At 41.4% G+C, this 20,801-nt stretch overlaps 1 protein-coding gene across 2 annotated transcripts; it reads left to right on the forward strand.

Moving 5' to 3' along the window:
• The first annotated feature begins 2,740 nt into the window (after nucleotides 1–2,740).
• On the forward strand, nucleotides 2,741–18,587 carry LOC139380066 (glutamate decarboxylase 1-like). Of its 2 annotated transcripts, XM_071122526.1 has the most exons (17): nucleotides 2,741–2,841; nucleotides 3,987–4,067; nucleotides 5,758–5,820; nucleotides 7,969–8,109; nucleotides 8,840–9,082; nucleotides 9,243–9,333; nucleotides 11,852–11,964; nucleotides 12,105–12,220; nucleotides 12,514–12,593; nucleotides 12,678–12,732; nucleotides 13,223–13,339; nucleotides 13,504–13,568; nucleotides 13,675–13,753; nucleotides 15,778–15,927; nucleotides 16,099–16,206; nucleotides 17,347–17,436; nucleotides 17,542–18,587. In XM_071122526.1, the coding sequence occupies exons 2-17, from the start codon at nucleotides 3,992–3,994 to the stop codon at nucleotides 17,713–17,715; spliced, it is 1,761 nt and encodes a 586-aa protein (XP_070978627.1). In that variant the 5' UTR covers nucleotides 2,741–2,841; nucleotides 3,987–3,991; the 3' UTR covers nucleotides 17,716–18,587. The 2 variants fall into 2 exon arrangements, with proteins under 2 accessions (XP_070978627.1, XP_070978628.1); XM_071122527.1 differs by lacking the exon at nucleotides 5,758–5,820.
• Nucleotides 18,588–20,801: the final 2,214 nt, after the last annotated feature.

The raw sequence follows: 20,801 nt of genomic DNA on the forward strand, positions 1-20,801 counted from the left end.
TGTCTCAACTCAACCAAAAAACAGCACACTTGACAGGGAAGTGGCCATATGCCTTGCAAAGGGCACTGTTCTAAGAGTGCCCCCTAGGCCTTCCACCAACACTTCTAGTAGCGACCATTTGGTCTTTCATCCAGGTAATGATAGTCCTATTATTTGCTTTGCTTCAAATGAGCGACCCATGGAAAAGGTGCACAGTGGTGGTCTTTTGACTGTATGACTGTATGACTAAGATTGTCTCAGGTGTTCCAACACATGACATCCGACCTCTTGAATTCTTCATCTGCACTCTAACTGAAATGGAACATAACATTTGTTGTTGTCAACATTGAGCCTCCTCTCTGATTAGTCAAGCGTTTTGAAAGTAATGACATTGTCAAGAACAGAACCTCATTTATGAACGGTACTCCCTGGATGTGTTTTTCAAGTCTCGCATTCTCCTTAAATGACTTACAATAGTGTTTCCCTCTGCATTCTGGGGGCAATCTCTCCATAATGTAGTTTCAAAGTGTTTCACGGTTTGTCTGGTGTGTCTGGTTTGAATGGTAGGATGAAGCGCCATCTCCTGGAGACTGATGCTCCTCAACTCTATGCAACGCGATGAAGAGGACTTTCATCCTTCACTTTCCTATGGATGGCAATGACGATCTGACGTCTGACTTTTAACGGCTGCCACGTGGTAATTTTTTAAAATAAAACTATAAAAACAGATTAATCCCAAACATGATAGCCTACATTGGGCTATTCAGGATCACATTGGCAGTCTCCTGTGTTGCCTATTACAATCTGAATAAGAGACACTCAAAACCTGCCAATGAAGTGAAAAAGAATCTATTCACTGCTCTGAAAACAGGTATATGTCATTTGTTTGTGAAATCATAGTGCTGCACGTAACCGTTTGACTGTTGACTGACAGCAGGCCTATGTCATTAACGGGTCTGGCAGCGTCCACTCAACTGGACGCGCTGGCGCTGTCCAGGTACTGAAAATGTCAAAGACAGTCAGCATCCCTACCAAGGTCCGCTGAGGTCACGTGCGCTGAAGTAAAAGCTATGTTACATGCTAGTTACACAGTCTCACTCAGATATGTTGAATGGTCAGACGTTAAATGGTTTTGTATTATTTATTTATTGATCTTAGATCTTAATAATGCTTAGAATGGAATGCTCATTGAGTATGCAATATATTAGCCTTTGCTAGATAAATATGATCTTCAATGTGCTTAATATTCAAATGGAGGGTAATTTAGGATGATGACCATGGGCCTGTATTTGAATTGATTGAAAGAGTAAACCTGTAGTCTATAGCCTAGTCCAGGGTTTCCCAAACTCGGTCTTCGGGACTCCAAGGGGCGCACGTTTTGGTTTTTGCCCTAGCACTACACAACTGATTCATATAATCAACTAATGATCAATCTTTTTGCTTTGTAGTGTTAGGGCCAAAATAATTAAACGTGCACCCCTTGGGGTTCCGAGGACCGGGTTTGGGAAACGCTGTCCTCGTCTTTGAATAGCTTGTTCCCTTGAATCTTATTATTGGGCACTGGGCCTATTCTTGTTCAATTGAACCCATGTAGCTTTGGTATGGTATGAAGTAGCAAATCCAATGAAAGTCTCGGTTTATTATTAGCTTCGTGAAGTATTTACGGAATTGCACACTTCACTTGTGTGGAGTTCTGGGAGGAATCATTGATGATTCCTTACTGCCACCTTGTGGATTTCATTACAACCCTTACACACAGACTTTGAATTTCTCCATTTTGCTGCTAAAAAAGGAAAGCTAAGTATTGCGCAGTCATCTTGAAAATCCATTACTTGTCTGTAAATGTTATTATTGATAACATATTGCTTGTAGCCTATAGAGCAGGGGTATTCAACTCTTATCCTACGAGGTCCAGAGCCTGCTGGTTTTCTCTTCTACCTGATAATTAATTGCACACACCTGGTGTCCCAGGTCTAAGTCAGGCCCTGACTAGAGAGGAACAATGCGAACGCAGTGGAACTGTCTTTTAAGTAGAGTTGAGTTTGAGGGCTATAGAGGAACAGATGAACCCTTGCATACTGAGATTTGAACAAAACATCATAATCCTAACGTTTCAGTCATTTAGAAGACGCTCTTATCCAGAGAGACAATTAGGGTTAAATTCCTTGCTCAAGGGCATATCAACAGATTTTTCACTTAGTCGGCTCGGGGTTTCGAACCAGCGACCTGTCAGTTACTGGCCCAACGCTCGTAACCGCTAAGCTCCCTGATCTGTTACAGAAGAAAATCAACAATAACCTAGAAGGAGATGGGTATTTTGATTATGGTTACCTACTATTCGGATTTCTCAAGAACAAGGCAACGACACCCCATCCCCACCCCCCTCCCCCTCCATCGCTTATGGGCGTAATGTGTTGCTCTGCTCATAGGATCAAACTTCCCAAGTCCATGTTCGTGACCAGGATTCCAAATCGAGGTATATTGCTTCAAATCCAATCAAGCACTTCCCAAAAGTCACGTTATAGCTGAAAGCGACACGATTCAGTGTAAATGTGCAGACAAAGCGGATCTGTTCGATATTGGGTGGAAATATGCAGCACCAGAGGAGGTATTGGTGTGACTCATGCGTGCGTAGTAACGAATAAATAGGCACTGCACGCTCTAAATATCAGCAAATCAAACCTACTTCACCAAAAATGTCACCGTGGATGGGATTTTGTAGGCAATAGATATTCAAAACCCTGTGTTTCTTAGTGTCAAAAGCGCACCAGACGTTGCGTTGCCAAAGGACTTTATTTGATCGTCCTCGCATAGTTTCTTTTTTGGACTCTACTTGGGTCACCTGTACCCATCCTCAGCACGGTAAGCTGCTTTTTAACGGGTTTATTATTTTACAAGAGCAGGCTAAATCTTATTTGTTCATTGAAGCTTTATGAGAAATTGACGTTTGAGATGCTCTAACAGGTGGTTTTGTAAAGTACATACAGAGATCAATACAAGCTTTTCATGTTAATGTATGTCTGTTTGCTGATTCTAAAGTTATTCATGGTTTGAATTAAATCTGTTGTCTGTATTCAACTATATTAAACTACAATCGAGCTGTGACGGACGGTTTGTTATTGTATGGGCATGGGTTTTTCTTGAATTGACTTTGACCTGGATCAGGGTCATCATTATTTACAAACCATCCTCTTAATTAAGGAGTCACTATCCTGTTTGTCAATCAATTCTGTTGACATAGACTATTTTTGGTCATTGTTTATCAAATTAATAGTTAATTTATCGGAGGTTTGACGGTTCACCTAACTTGCCTATATGATAAATCACCAGATGAGCTGTTGTGGCATTTAGTTGATCATGAATTTTAATCAAGGCTAATTAATTCAATGTTGAGTTATTTTTAGGCTGAAACTTTTCATCAAGTCCTATTCATCAAAGGCGGATAAATATCAACCTCTCTGAAATCAACGACACTTGCTGTGATGCCTCATTATCCACATTGGCTATAGTCCAGGTTATGAAATGGAATCGATTGGTGAGGATTCATTAGCATCTTTGTCGATGGATATGGTTGATTTGATAAAGCCTAATGAAATGCACTGTGTTTAGAGCCGACAAGTTATTTTGCCATAGGTTTTGACTTTCAAATCTGTATTGATTCAGGGGAAAAAATACGTGCAGCCTCAACCAACCTGTTAATTGATGTTTGAGAATAATTCTATCCTGGCTGCCAGACGATACATGTTTGTCGTGTCCTGACCATTGCTTATTCGCAGTTGTGGATTTCTGTCAGCGTTTGTATGACGGATCGATCTTAAAATATCCTATTGATACATTTCAAATATTTAGCCATGTCATTATCTATAGCCTATATTGTATGTCTCCGACAGCTATTCTTTCTCATCTCCTTACAATTCATGTGACTTTTCATCTTGGATAAAATAAGAGCGGTTTCACAGAAATTGACAGTGCGCTTTGGAGTGAGGACTTTTTGTACTGTATTTTAGGAGTGATGGCGGCGTCTGCACCTTCCTCCTCTGGCGGGGAACCGGATCCCAACTCGACAAATTTACGACCACCAGGCACAAGTAGGTCCATCACAAATAAAACGCTATTTCAATTGTGCTATTTACTTTGTGAGCAATGCCATTAATCATTTCCATGGAGGAAAATAACTGTACACTACCATACTAAATGCCACCCAACAAATCACCGCAGCATTGAATGCGCAGCGGACCTCCCGGCTTCATGCTTGATAGACGAATCATGCTGTCAAAACTAAAAACACGAACTGTCGATATTGATAAAGACGAAAATCGCCAAAGAATTTAGCTTTATATTTCAAAATAATATTACAGCCTACTTTAATTATTATTATTATGTTATTTGCCTATTACTATTATTATTTATTAGGCTTTTATTAGATTACTATTGCATTTCAGAAAGAAGTAGGTTCTATTTTGTTCTGTGGATTTCCTCCGCCGCCCTGGTTGAAAAGTGAGTGTGTGATGTTTAGGGGGTAATTATGCTCAAAGTAGGGTTAATTGTAGCCACACTAAAGCCCCGTTTATACCTGCTTCTAACTTGCTTCCTTTGCCTTGATCTTTCCCATTCTGATTGTTGTGCCAACATTTTAATACAGGTGTAGACAATGAAGACACATTGGGATCTGATCGTGATCAGATAATCCTGCCCACCTCCGGTGTTAGTCATGCACGCATTGTGTCTGAATATCTTACAAGTGTAAACAGATCTGGACATAGAAACCATTTAAATCATTATTTTGCATAATTTGCATAAACGAAGGGACCAGGAAATCTCGTTACAATGTAGACACAGTGGGCAGATAACGGACACATTTTAATACCATGTGTAGACACATTTCTGGGAATGTGGGCACAATCAGAATGTATACAAGTCAGGACAAAGGACTCATGTTAGCACCAGGTATAAACTGGGCTTAAATTGGCCCTAATAGCGTGTGTTCAAGCTCCATATTGTAACCTCCATCAGCTGAGGGGGGATGTAGCCCAGGATGTAGAGATGTAAGCAGGCAACAGCTCTACCTCAATACTCTTCATTATCCAAGAGCTATTGATGAAAAACACATAATATATAGCCGACATCCCAATTAGTCATCCAAGCACACTCCAATTTTGTTGCAAAGTTTTTCCTTAGGCCTACACACAATGATAAAGCTCTGATTTGATATTGACAACACCCCAGATTTAAGCTACGCAATTTAACATGAAGTCAGATCAGATGTATTCAAATAGAAAAACTGCCCCTCCGTTTTTCTCAAGGGATTTAGTCAATGCTGGATTTGCGAAAACCATTAAACTGGTGTCATGCCAGTATTACATGTGGACATGTGGATCTTGCTTTTTGTCTGTGTCTTTATTGACATCGATGCATGATTTACGCGAAAACCCGAATCACGTACGTGGATCTCAAGCCTATTCCGCTCATAATTGGCCCAGTTAGGCTATTTGGCAATATACACGTCATATTTCAGATCTTTCTGTTGCCTTTGTATTTTCTTTCATGAGTGAAACCTTGGCGTAGATTCTGGTCCAGAATTCTGTGAGTCGGTGTGGAGCTGTCTGCCCCTTGTCCCTTTCACTGGCCTCTCACAAAATTCTTCAATTCCTAGACCTAGACTGCTGTTTCATCAACATTTCCCCATCCATGGCTTTGAGTTCGTAATTATCTTAGCAGAAATAATGCCCTTGAGGCCTAATGTAGGGCCCTCTCAATAGTTTCCCTAAACTATTTTAGGCTATGACGCTTGGTGTGGAGTTGCTCATGGATGTACTAGAAAATTGGGAATGAAGATATGTGGTAAGTTTGCTATTTTCATGTCATGTATTTAATGTTCATGTTTAGGCTATATTGTTCCCATGTTTTTCTCGAGAGAAAAAATATCCTAGTTTGCATATGTAGGCCTATGTAGAATATTTTATGTGGTGTTCAACGCCGAGCAAGCAGACCATTCTCATATCTGAGGAATATGGGCTATGTTGGTCTGGAACACAGACTGCCGACTGGGTGGCTGTGGTTACGGGATTTTCTGCCCCTTTCTGTTTTCTCTTGTCGCATGAGTGGGTTTTCATGATGAAAGGATGATTATGTCCATGATGATTTATTACCACGGAATTTATAGTGACAAACCTATTTTTTTATGAATATGAAAAGCAGTTTGAAAAACTGCAGAGACCACAGGCCTAGGTCCAGAAATAAATATAAAGGTCTACATTGGCGTCTAAAAATGGAAGATGAGCTGTCTTTAGTCTTGCATATGTTTTCAATATGAGTGTCTGTTTTCTTACCCAGCTATTACATCTTTGAATTCGTAGGCCCTAATAAAAATCGTACTCTTGCGCCCTCCCATGGCGTACTTGAGAAATATAGTCCTCCCTTTGCCGATGTGTAATGACCTTGGAATACACAATTAGCCAACTAACTAACTGTAGGTTATTCAATCCCCTTCAATTTTGGGGGTTCATTTCGAATGAACATGTACAGTGGATTTTACTACATTAATTGTAGTAGGCCTAATCAACTAGTACGTAGCCTACCATACTGTCTTTATTTTTGCTTGGCCATACCTCTGTCTTTGTCTTAATATATTATCTCGGTAGCCTATAGTTTTATAACTGAGCGGGGGTCATTCATTAAAGGTATAGCCTATTTGGTGGAATGGTTGGTATCGGTCCTTATCATGAGAGCTCATCTGAAGAGAAAAGATGAACGAGACGCGCCTGAAATCGTAATTCGTCAAGGTTCTGTTTAACAGAGATAGCGCTGTCAGTCAGTATTCTGCTCCCCAATACGAACCGATTAAGTGGAAGCCACATACCTTAGCCCTATCTGATATGGCCAAGCGTTGGGTCAGTTATTGTTCCATCAGGGCCAATCAATGCCCGAGAGTATGGGCCTAATGCAAATACATTTCAAGTTTGATGTTTTAATGCGATGTTACGTTTTGGTTTTATCTGATTCACTATCCGGTTATAGGCCTATTGGCACTTTCATCTCTGTTTTTTAAGTGCAATGATATTATTGGTCCAAAAACATCAAACTTTCCAACATAAAACCAAGTGAAATGTTGGTTTTATGTTGGTTAAATATGACTTCACGTGAGACAGAAGCAAGCTTGTTCAGACTATAGTCTAACATCTCCTTTAAAAAAAAAAGTGAAATCATAAAAAAACATTATTATTACATGACATAAACGAAATAAAATGATTTAAAATGAAATAAAACCAACTTTGATCTTTTGATATACTTGTATTACTCCAAAGGGTTTGGGCTATGGCATATAATTGGGTTTTACATCTTATAGGGCTAGATGTATTATCTGAAATATTGCGCTCTTTATTGTCAAATAAGATCACATTGCAGGATTTTTTTAATGATTAATAATCTCAGCAGGAGATTTGGAAAATGTGTTATTTTTAGAAGAGCCCATCTAGAAAAATTGGTAGGGCTAAATTGGTAAGGCTAAATTGGTAGGGCTAAATAAGATTTGAGTTAATGTGGTGTTCTCCACGGGCCTATGAGCAGATAGGCTATAAAATGTCCCATATATCATCACAGCCCAGTCCAACTATTAGATCTGCCTTCAGGCTTGAATGACATCGGTTCATTGTGTGCTCTTCCCTGCTTACTGAAGTGGAATCTCTCGGAGGGACTTCATACGAATGTACATACACTAAATTACGGATATTTGTTTTTGCTTGGCTGGATTTTCGTGCTGATGTCACGGGGCTCAACCTCCCATTGACTGTTCCTCCCATAAATGGGCTTCCATGGACAGGATGGGAATTAGGCTACCTCAACTAGCCTACACCACAGCATTGTCAGTTCAACCAGTGAGAGTAGTTTAGGCATGTGTTTTGTGTAAAAATGGTGTCATCAAAATGTTTGGGATTGGGAGTGATGATAGTAATCCCTCATTTGAATGCTCTGCCCCTTGCAACAATTTAGGATTTTTGCAGAAGAACAATAACCTCGAGGAGAAGATTAGTTCCTTCAAGGAAAGATCGTCTAAGGACCTGCTTGATAACAGCGACAGGGATTCCCGTTTCAGACGCACGGAGACGGACTTTTCCAATCTGTTTGCTAGAGGTAATTGGCCGAGTTATGTCCATTATGGGAAATATAGGCCTATCAATCAAAATGATAAACATTGTGTAGAGATCTTGATCATGTTCGTTTTGTGCAGTTGTTTTACAATAAATGGAACTTGAGTAAACTTGAAAACGTTAATTATCTTACTGATGCGAAGATTAGGCTGATTTGAAAATACTGATTTACCAAATGTTTATCATCTGTCTAAATCTCAGTTATTTCTTTCGGTGTATTGATATTTCACGACATTAAGGACAATACACATATCACAGTTTAGGGGAAGTTTTTAAAACACATATTGAGAAAAATAATTTAAAAAAAACTGAAATCATTAGGCTGTTGGTAATTTAAATTGAATTGATTGCTATGTCTAATTAAAATGAATATTCACCATTTGTTTGACCGTAATAACCTTCTAGATCAATTTGTAAGTGGCTGAACAATAGCCTAGGTCACTCAGGGACACTCACTGGAGAAATAGCAAAAATAGTCATTAATTTGTTTCTAATTGATACAATTTATTCCCGCTTTGGAGAATAAACTAAAATACATCGTTTTCTAGGAGTTGGGAAGTAGAATGAACTCATGACAAATTCTACAGAAGATTGTGAAAGTGACCTCTTCAGACACACTTAAGTGATGAAGGATGCCAACAAAAGGGATTGATTTATTTTTTCGAAAACGAGAAAAAACGAAAATATCGACATGCTTCAATTTTTCACACTAGATTTATTACCAGCCAAAAATGGAGAGGAGCCAACCATGCAGTTCTTGTTGGAGGTGGTGGATATTCTCACAAACTACGTCCGGAAGACCTTTGACAGATCCACCAAGGTCCTGGACTTCCACCACCCCCACCAGCTGCTGGAGGGCATGGAGGGCTTCAACCTGGAGCTGTCCGACCAGCCTGAGTCTCTGGAGCAGATCCTGGTGGACTGCAGGGATACCCTGAAATATGGAGTGAGAACCGGTGAGGACAGAGGAGGCATGAAGCAGAGCTAACCCTCAGTGTAATCTATATCTCCCATTTGTCTACAATGTGGTTTAATGATTACAGATGATCCCATAGTTAAACGATGAAACTTTCATGAGAAACGTATTAACGACAAATGCTGTTGTCTTCCTCCTAGGTCACCCCAGGTTTTTCAACCAGCTATCCACTGGTTTAGACATCATTGGGTTGGCAGGAGAATGGCTCACCTCCACTGCAAACACTAACATGTGAGTGGTCTTTATTTCCCCCAGTTATTGTTCATTTATGATACATTTTAAATGTGTTTATTATCAAAAGTCACAGGATCCTCAAATATTGTAAACATATGTACAGTATATCGGTTATTAAAGTCCGCTTGATTTTGTGCAAAATGTCATGTGAACAATTTTGCCTAGACCAATGATCTTAGTTAGAGTGACAACATAGCTCTCGGTTTAGGCTGGGATTGTGATAAGGGGTTGATAGATCTAATTTAGCAGTGAGTGGATTTCCTGTGGGTGAATGTAAGTCTGGCACGGAAGAAAAATGACATTTCCTACCATTTTTCAAATGGCCTTGGAAGATTCTGGCTCCAAGATGAAGGTTAGTAGAAGTGACATAATTGGGGCCACTTGATGATCTTCTAAACGAAGGATCCTGAGCATGCTCTCCAAGCCGCCACTTAAGAGAGTCAAATGTGACATGGCAAGCATGAAGAGGAGAGACTGGAATTAGTCATCTGTTGTTTGCTGCATTATCGTTGTAGTCAGATAACACAGCCCGGCAGGGAAATCTAATTGCATATTGATTAGCGATTGAATCTTACATGGGGCGGTTGTTTTATGTAGCACTCTTTGGATCAGAGATAACGGTACCTCGTCAGAATGAGATTCTCCCTTGAGATCTGCTGCAGAAGTGTGAGCAACAGACATGGTGATATTGCTTTTTCAGTGGGAATTGGCAATCTGGATGAGACAGCATTCTGATTCACCAGGTGTCCAGGGACTTGTCCAAGATACAAGTTGATGCTTCATTGACCATTGGCTATTGTTGACTGGTACACACAGATTATCAGCTGAGGCTGCCGAGTCATTTAAGGCAACTGGCCCAAGTGTATCGCCTGCTGTAACATGGTGATCTTGTCTATGATGTCAGCCTAAAAACCCGCCAGGGCATTGTAAAACCATCATAACAAAACAACAACAAAAAAAACACTATACGAAAAGTGTCGTCGCCTAAGCACTGATGAAACACAGCATTTCTGCGTGGTTAAGAGCCAGAGTCTTCTGGGTGGTCATGGTGTTGTCATTCCTATTTAAAAACAGCACAGAAATACAAGCTCACCACCAAGGCTGAGGCTCTTCATGTCAAGGATTCATTCGTTTTGCCTGGCCCCTGGCTTAATAAAAGGTTGCAACCCTCTCCTGATTTAGCTTTCTATTTATTGTCATCTCCAAAGGACCCCCCCCCCCGCTGTTTTGAAGAGTCTTTAGTTTGTCAAGCTCATTGACGTGATGCTGAAGAGTGTTCTGGTGAGAGTGTTAGCCCGTGTGCTGCATGGCAACGCTACCGTAGACAAATTGAATCCGAGGGCTCTGACTGCATACATATTTGTTATTTGCATTAGCTAATTACCACATCATCATTAATTACACTTATTGATTGACACTAATTTGTTGACAATCATGTCACAGGGCTGTCATCGGGATTAGTCTACATGGGTGAGCGAGCGAAAATTAATTTGGGACATAACTCCTAACTTTTTTTTTTCTTTTTTAAAAATGTTGTCATTGGATATTCCAGCAAGATAAGTAAAACATGTGTGCTGTGTGTATGGCACAGTGCGATACATTGTATTGTCCCTCTAATGCATTGACTTTCATTGCATGAATAGACAGGCAGTGTAATTAGGAGAGCATTGGTCAGTACAGAGTGAAGATGGATGAGCTACTGTGGTCGGGCATCCATTTAATTCGACATTGATATCGCACTACCCTGGAGGGACTTCTGTAACATGTTCTAATGATATGGAAACAATCATTTGTTTTGCAATTGTGATTGCGTTGTATAAACATGCCTGTAATCCTATCATTTCTATTGTAAAAGGTGAAACGACCGTTCTTCCATCATTACTCTCAGAGGGATGGGCCTCGAGTGTAATATACTGTATGTAGTAAAATCACTTTCAAAACAAGCTCAGTGGAAGCTGGCCTCTAGACAACCCTCAGACACGAAGATAACGGCATTCTTATTGTGCTACATCCCATTTCTAGCCTCTTCTTCTTGCTAACTCAGAGGCAAGAGCTCCCTCTTAGTGGCATATTCTTATTGGACTTCCGCCGATGTGACATTCGTGTTCTTTCTCATTCCACTGCAACACATGGTATCCCTAACACAATGTGACAGAGCTATCGTTGAACCGTGGCTGCGTTTAAAGTAGTATGCGCGTTCCATGCGTTCTCTGGCTTCAAAGTGCCACTGCTCAATATACACTATGAGAAACATATGTAATGACAATTCAAGAACACAACAAACTAAAAACCAATTATGTAAAAAAGAAAATGAAAAAATGAGCTACAATTATTGGCTGTTATCTCTATGGTGATTCATTATCTTGGGATTTTTCCACCTGCCTTCATTGATTCTGCTCATGTCAATATAGACCATGTAGATATGAGGAACAAATGGCAATAGGAGAGTTCAAGACCAATCATAGGATGGATTTCTATTGGTAGTGGGTAACTGGAGACCGGTGCTCTGTTTCAGGTTCACCTATGAGATCGCTCCAGTCTTTGTGCTCATGGAACAGCTGACGCTGAAGAAGATGAGGGAGATCATTGGCTGGCCTGACGGAGAGGGCGATGGGATATTCTCACCAGGTGGACTATGTTGATTTACTGCTGTCAATTCATCCATGCCTTGAGAATCTGAGATGGGAATAAACCCACGGTTACAGATGAGTATTCCAAAACTTCAGATAATAGAATGCAGTTTAGTGAAAGATTGCGTGTCTGTGCAGGTGGAGCGATTTCCAATATGTACAGTGTGATGACCGCCCGCTACAAGTTCTTCCCTGAAGTCAAGACCAAAGGCATGACTGCTGCCCCCAGATTGGTGCTCTTCACCTCGGAGCACGTAAGCCTCATTCAGTCTCCTCGCAACATCTGATTATAACATGCATTTTCACATCACAATATATCTCCAGTCTCAGAAACAGTATTATGTGACCAAAACAAAGTCTTACTGTTTCTGATTGTGTCACTCCTCGATTGACCCGGTCTATTCTGTATGAAGAGTTCACACAGATTCAGAGCTACAAAATGGCCCTCATTGAAACAGGTTAAAACAATTGGACAGTACAGCTGACTGTATCTCTGCCCTCAGCTGATAGGCTCGTAGTCTAATGCCATGGTCATGTGTTTTGACAGAGTCACTACTCTATAAAGAAAGCCAGTGCTGCTCTGGGCTTTGGAACAGAAAACCTGATCCTGTTGAGCACAGATGAGAGGTTGGTGGATGCATGTCCAATACACGGCACTGTGTGAAACAACCCAATGAAAACCTGCCTTTGACTGTCTGTTTGCCTCTCTAGAGGGAGAGTCATTCCTGCTGATTTGGAAGCCAAGGTCATCGATGCCAAGGCGCGGGTGAGTTTCAAACTGTCAGACGATCAACATCAAATTGTGAATTCGTTCTCAACTGAAGACGTTAATTCACTTCTGTTTGTTTCTGCACTGAAACGGAATTCTTACGAGAACAGCTGCCTTATATGAATCCCAGTCGTTAACGGAATAGTCCGGTCGTTGTTTGTTTACAAAACTAAAAACGTGTCTACTTTCATTTTAGGGTTAGTGCTTATGCCTCCTCAAATATTATCTTACCCACGGCTGCTAGTTCCAAAGTACAGTCTCCTGAAGCGAATTCCGTTAGTGGAGGGAGGTGATAGCAGGCTCTCTACAATGGGCGTGCAGTTCTGCTGTGACAAGGGCTTGCCAAGAGAAATAGTCAAATGTCTGTGAATTCTGTTCTAACCAATATATTTTCAGTCAAAGATGGCAGAAACTGAAGAATGCAAGCATTTCAATTCACTGCAATCATGTAAGAACCCATATTCATTCTGATGGGTTATGCTTGCAGGGTTGTGTCCCAATGTTCGTGAATGCTACAGCTGGTTCCACAGTGTATGGAGCGTTCGACCCCATCCATGAGATTGCCGACATCTGCGAGAAACACAACATGTGGCTACATGTTGATGTAAGGGCATCTTCCTACTATGTGTACAGGAAGGTTATTGTGATATTGATCATTTCAGGGTTGATTGCGGTACATTTTCATGGCGGGCTAAGGTTTAGTTTAAACACGTCAGCCATTCTCAGGTCTATTCCTTATCCTCAAAACAAACCGTTGTTTTTGTTCAGGGTGCATGGGGAGGAGGCCTACTGATGTCCAGGAAGCACAGGCACAAGCTGCGTGGCGTGGAGCGGTAGGCTACAGCCCTGACAACCGACAATGGTCACACACACACACACACACACACACACACATTGGTGACTGTGGCCTGTCTTACAGCCTGTGTTCCGTGTTTACAGGGCCAACTCAGTCACCTGGAACCCTCACAAGATGATGGGTGTGCCACTGCAGTGCTCTGCCATTCTGGTCAGAGAGAGGGTACGAGCAATTACTGACTGACTGCATTTTCACTTATGGTGTATGATTAGCAACGGTCATCGAAATGGTAGTAAATGCAACAATTGGACAATGGATGAAGATACGTCAACCTTTTTGAATATCTATAATCCATCAGACATTAACTGAATTATAGCACATAAAACATTTTACTAGCACAGGCAAATAATGGCTGGAGTTCAGGGATTTTGGTGGGAATTCAAGCTATTCAATGTATTGTGAAATGTATATTTTTTCTTCTTAGAATGCACGCATACATACATTTTGTTATTGCATCAGTTATTTTTTTATTTTGTTTTAAAATAAAGAAAATGTTATGTGCCTCATTTGCATAAACACAGCAGGTGTTTTTGCATATATGAATACATTAACATAAAGGGGTGGAACAGGGCTGAAACCACCAAACACTTGCTCTGTCTACCCTATACCGCCACTCACCTACACTGTCTAGACGGCCTCATTAACTACTGTTGTCACGGTCTCTTGCACAATTCAGTGTTTTAATAGCAGGTTACCCTCTGATAAAACATCTACAGGCTTGGCTCTAGATTACACCTATCTATACATACTTCACATTGTTTGCGAGATCAGACATAATATCACTATAATCCGGGTGCTCATTTTTGGAAGTTGCTTTCATTTCAGCGCATCTCATTTCTATTAAACTGTATTATTAAATGATTACTTTTCTCAATTCCACAAAAAATTAACACCCATCAAAATAAAGTTAGCTTTCTTCTCTTTCTAGTGATGTAAGTGTCGATGGTGTGTTAAATCCCTGATGAAGCTTCAGTGTTCTTACAGATTCCAAGGGAAGCCGATGTACAGTGCCTTCGGAAAGTATTCAGACCCCTTGACTTTTTCCACAATTTGTTAAGTTACAGACTAATTCTAAAATTGATTCAATCGTTTTTTTCTCTCGTCAATCTACACATAATACCCCATAATGACCAAGCAAAAACAGGTTTGTAGGCATTTTTGCTAATTCATAAAAATACAAAAATACAAATATTACATTACTCAGTACTTTGTTGAAGCACCTTTGGCAGCAATTAAATCCTAGAGTCTTCTTGGGTATGATGCTACAAGCTTGGCACATCTGTATTTGGGGAGTTTCTCAAATTCTTCTCTGCAGATCCTCTCAAGCTCTGTCAGGTTGGATGGGGAGCGTTGCTGCAGAGCTATTTTCAGGTCTCTCCAGAGATGTTCGTCGGGTTCAAGTCAGGGTTCTGGTTGGGCCACTCAAGGACATTTAGAGACTTGTCCAAAAGCGACTCCTGCGTTGTCTTGGCTGTGTGATTCGGGTCATTGTCCTGTTGGAAGGTGAACCTTCACCCCAGTCTGAGGTCCTGAGCGCTCTGGAGCAGGTTTTCATCAAGGATCTCTGTACTTTGCTCTGTTCAGCTTTAGGAAACAGGATGTACCTGAGCTTAACTTCGAGTCTCATAGCAAAGGGTCTGAATGAATACTTATGTAAATATTGTACAAACGCTTCTAAAAACCTGTTTTCGCTTTGCCATTATGGGGTATTGTGTGTAGATTGCAGAGGATTTATTTCATTTAATCCATTTTAGAATAAGGCTGTAAAGTAACAAAATATGGAAAAAGTCAAGGGGTCAGAATACTTTCTGAAGGCACTGTATTCCATTGAGCCCATTTCAGCCAGTGTTTGACAGGTCATTACAAACATTTTGGCGGCCGTAACGTTAACGGGGAAAAAACGACAGGCACAAGCAAGAGTATGAAAGAGTCACAGGAGTAAAGCCAGATTTAAGTGACCAAGTGGATTTTTTCAACCCTCAAACACAGGAAATAGATGTCTGAAAAAGACAGATCCTTAGGTGGGCGGGGCATGCGCCCTACTAGTGTATGCCGTGAAATACTCAAGTTAGGTCACAAGTCAGAGATCTGGCATACTATAACATATGAATACAGCCCCGTTTGAAGGCACCATTGAACTCTAAGTATCTGCCTCTCGCCTTTAACCACACCATTGATCTTTACAGGGAGTTTTATCAGGCTGCAACTCAATGTGTGCTGGCTACCTCTTCCAACCTGACAAACAGTACGATGTATCGTACGACACGGGGGATAAGGCCATCCAGTGTGGACGACACGTAGATATCTTCAAATTCTGGCTCATGTGGAAAGCAAAGGTATGTGCACGTATCTCCCCAAGCTTTTGTTCTAATACTAAATCTGTCTATATTATGTTAAGCATGTGAAAGGGATTGATTTTTGGATGCTGATCTTGTACCAGGTAACAAACAAAAAAAGACAAATGTTAGAGAATGAATATCAATCTGTGTATATTTCCGCTCCAACAGGGAACAATAGGGTTTGAACACCACATCGACAAGTGCTTGGACCTCTCGCATTATCTCTATACTAAAATCAGGGACCGTGAGGGCTATCAGATGGTGTTCGAGGGAGAGGTGAGATTGATTGCACTGCGTTTTCTACTCTGTTTCCAAAGATAGTAATATCTTCCAATGGATTACCCTAAGCATCAGAGATATCGGAACTATCTGATGAGTCAGAAGTCATTAATAACTGAGGTGCCCAAAAGGGTTCTGAGCAACACAATGTAGTGAGGCAGGCCTGAGGTGGCGCTATGCTTTAGAATCCTCCGTTGAACTCCTTGTGAATTTTATGAATTTACAGATGTGGGATCTTAAATTTGACCGGCTTTGTCGCGGGAGTAAAATAATCCTGCAGCAGGTTATTCTCAGAAAAGTGATAATTTCTTACAGGAAATGAGTTTTGATAGGCTACAGTATAGGTGTAGCCTATGGCTCCACTTGTATGTCTTTATGGAGACCAATATTGATGTTGTCATTTTATTATAAGTTCTTGGGTACTTTTTACCCCTTTTCCTTCACAATTTCATGATATCCAATTGGTAGTTACATCGCTGCAACTCCCGTTCGGACTTGAGAGAGAGGCGAAGGTCGAGAGCCATGCATCTTCCGAAACACGACCCTGCCAAGCCGCACTGCTTCTTGACACACTGCTCGCTTAATCCGGAAGCCAGCCGCACCAATGTGTCGGAAGAAACAACTGGCGACCGAAGTCAGCCTGCATGCACCCGGCCCACCACAAGGAGTCGCTAAAGCGCAATGGGACATGGACATCCCGGCCGGCCAAACCCTCCCCTAACCCGGACGACGCTGGGCCAATTGTGCTCTGCCCAGTCGTGGGTGACTGCGAAACAGCCTGGGATCGAACCTGGGTTTATAGTGACGCCTCAAGCACTGGGATGCAGTGCCTTAAACCTCTGTGCCACTCGGGAGGCCCCCGAGCTTATATAAAATGGCTGTTGTTGATGTCGGAGTAGTAGGACATTTATTCTGTCTGGTACTTTAAAGAGAACTGTGGGTTTTCAGTGAATTTATGTAAATTATGAGGCTAATTTGAATTTCTGCGACAACAGACTAATCAAATTAAGATACAACATCTGCACCTTACATAGCATCAGCTCTTTATTTGGCCTCTTACTGAGGTTGGTACTTCTTCAGACCATGCATTGAGTAAAGACACTGACAAACAATGTTGTCTCCATTTTCTTTCCACAGCCCCAGCACACAAATGTCTGCTTCTGGTACCTTCCGCCAGGCATTCGTGACATGCCCGATGGTCAAGAGAGGCGGGACAGGTTGCATAAGGTAAGGACTCGTCAGCTTTGGCCTATAAAGACTATATTTTGTGCTCACATGAGACAGCACTGACCTACTGTATAGTTCTCTGAATTGTCCTTGTCTCTAAACCAGGTGGCCCCCAAGATCAAGGCGTTGATGATGGAGTCTGGAACTACCATGGTGGGCTACCAGCCTCAGGGAGACAAGGTCAACTTCTTCCGCATGGTCATCTCTAATCCTGCCGCCACCAGGTCAGATATCGACTTCTTGACCGATGAGATTGAGAGACTGGGGCATGACTTGTAAGGGCCACGCTCAGTAGGAGGATGTTGCCCTTTGACCTTTCCGTCTCAGCTTTGTCATGTCCAGCTCGAAAAAGACCCTGAACTACAGCAAGCTTCATATTCCTGTTGTCTCTTGACCAATCATGTAGGACTTTGAAACTTCAGCTGCTTGTAGGACCTTTTTAGGTAAGCTGTGATCCGTCTCATGTGTTTCCTGTCTGTTCTGTCTTTTAGCAGTGACTATGCCATAGTTAAATCTAACAATAACTATTGTACAGTATAGCCTACATAAGAGAATACATATTCAAATCCTGAGTGACATTGAGAGATCTTTTTCAGTAAGAGACAGAGCACAATGCAAAGGACCTCATGGCATGGATGTGTACAGTATTGTAAGTTACTGTATATATACAGAATACCTAGATATATATACAGTATATTTTAATGTACTGACTATTGGTGCTGTGTGTTGTCCATGTAATTATTAGGCCAGATGCACTATATGAAACACTACATTATATCCTGGCTGCTCTTCCCCTTCCATATTAAGTAGAGGGAATATAACACAGTCATTGTAACAGGTACTGTATTCTGTTGCTGCGTTTGAGATAATGAATTTTGGGGAGATTGTGTATAGTATGGTTACATTGCTTTTGTGGCAAATATATATGTCCTAGTTTTTCAGTAACACATGTTCCAATGATTATAAAAACACTAAATATACATAATTTAATAGACAAATCACTTTATTTATATCCAGACAGTATATGTGTGAAATAGTTACCGATTTCCATTTGTAATGTGTCCTTACTTGTATTTTGAAACAGTACTGTAAATTACCCGAATGTTTTGAATAATGAGATTAAAGGTATTTTAGTGTATTTGTGAACCAAAGAAGGGTATACTGACAAATATATACAGTGGGGCAAAAAAGTATTTAGTCAGCCACCAATTGTGCAAGTTCTCCCACTTAAAAAGATGAGAGAGGCCTGTAATTTTCATCATAGGTACACTTTAACTATGACAGACAAAATGAGAAAACAAAATCCAGAAAATCACATTGTAGGATTTTTTAAATTAATTTATTTGCAAATTATGGTGGAAAATAAACTTTTGTTATTGACCAAATACTTATCTCAATACTTTGTCATTGCCAACAAAGGGTATATAACAGAGGTCAAATGTTTTCTGTAAGTCTTCACAAGGTTTTCACACACTGTTGCTGGTATTTTGGCCCATTCCTCCATGCAGATCTCCTCTAGAGCAGTGATGTTTTGGGGCTGTTGCTGGGCAACACGGACTTTCAACTCCCTCCAAAGATTTTCTATGGGGTTGAGATCTGGAGACTGACTCCACGACCTTGAAATGCTTCTTACGAAGCCACTCCTTCATTGCCCGGGCAGTGTGTTTGGGATCATTGTCATGCTGAAAGACCCAGCCACGTTTCATCTTCAATGCCCTTGCTGATGGAAGGAGGTTTTCACTCAAAATCTCACGATACATGGCCCCATTCAATCTTTCCTTTGCACGGATCAGTCGTCCTGGTCGCTTAGCAGAAAAATAGCCCCAAAGCATGATGTTTCCACCCCCATGCTTCACAGTAGGTATGGTGTTCTTTGGATGCAACTCAGCATTTTTTGTCCTCCAAACACGACGAGTTGAGTTTTTACCAAAAAGTTATATTTTGGTTCCATATGACATTCTCCCAATCTTCTTCTGGATCATCCAAATGCTCTCTAGCAAACTTCAAACGGGCCTGGACATGTACTGGCTTAAGCAGGGGGACACGTCTGGCACTGCAGGATTTGAGTCCCTGGCGGCATAGTGTGTTCCTGATGGTAGGCTTTGTTACTTTGGTCCCAGCTCTCTGCAGGTCATTCACTAGGTCCCCCCGTGTGGTTCTGGGATTTTTGCTCACCGTTCTTGTGATCATTTTGACCCCACGGGGTGAGATCTTGCGTGGAGCCCCAGATCGAGGGAGATTATCAGTGGTCTTCCATTTCCTAATAATTGCTCCAACAGTTGATTTCTTCAAGCCAAGCTGCTTACCTAATGCAGAGTCAGTCTTCCCAGCCTGGTGCAGGTCTACAATTGTGTTTCTGGTGTCCTTTGACAGCTCTTTGGTCTTGGCCATAGTGGAGTTTGGAGTGTGACTGTTTGAGGTTGTGGACAGGTATCTATTATACTGATAACAAGTTCAAACAGGTGCCATTAATACAGGTAACGAGTGGAGGACGGAGGAGCCTCTTAAAGAAGTTGTTACAGGTCTGTGAGAGCCAGAAATCTTGCTTGTTTGTAGGTGACCAAATACTTATTTTCCACCATAATTTGCTAATAAATTAATAAAAATCCTACAATGTGATTTTCTGGATTTTTTTTTCTTCTCATTTTGTCTGTCATAGTTGAAGTGTACCTATGATGAAAATTACAGGCCTCATCTTTTTAAGTGGGAGAACTTGCACAATTGCTGGCTGACTAAATACTTTTTTGCCCCACTGTATATACACTGCTCAAAAAAATAAAGGGAACACTAAAATAACACATCCTAGATCTGAATTAATGAAATATTCTTCTTAAATACTTTTTTCTTTACATAGTTGAATGTGCTGACAACAAAATCACACAAAGTATCAATGGAAATCAAATGTATCAACCCATGGAGGTCTGGATTTGGAGTCACACTCAAAATTAAAGTGGAAAACCACACTACAAGCTGATCCAACTTTGATGTAATGTCTTTAAAACAAGTCCAAATAGGCCTCCCGGGTGGCGCAGTGGTTAAGGGCGCTGTACTGCAGCGCCAGCTGTGCCATCAGAGTTCCTGGGTTCGCACCCAGGCTCTGTCGTAACCGGCCCTGACCGGGAGGTCGGGCTCTGGCAGTGCTCCTCCTGCTCCTCCTTGCACAAAGGCGGAGGTAGCGTTCCTGCTGCTGGGTTGTTGGCCTCCTCCACGTCTCCTGATGTACTGGCCTGTCTCCTGGTAGCTCTGGCAGTGCTCCTCCTGCTCCTCCTTGCACAAAGGCGGAGGTAGCGTTCCTGCTGCTGGGTTGTTGGCCTCCTCCACGTCTCCTGATGTACTGGCCTGTCTCCTGGTAGCGCCTCCATGCT

This window comes from Oncorhynchus clarkii, chromosome 22 (genome assembly GCF_045791955.1).
Source record: "Oncorhynchus clarkii lewisi isolate Uvic-CL-2024 chromosome 22, UVic_Ocla_1.0, whole genome shotgun sequence".
Taxonomy (NCBI): domain Eukaryota; kingdom Metazoa; phylum Chordata; class Actinopteri; order Salmoniformes; family Salmonidae; genus Oncorhynchus; species Oncorhynchus clarkii.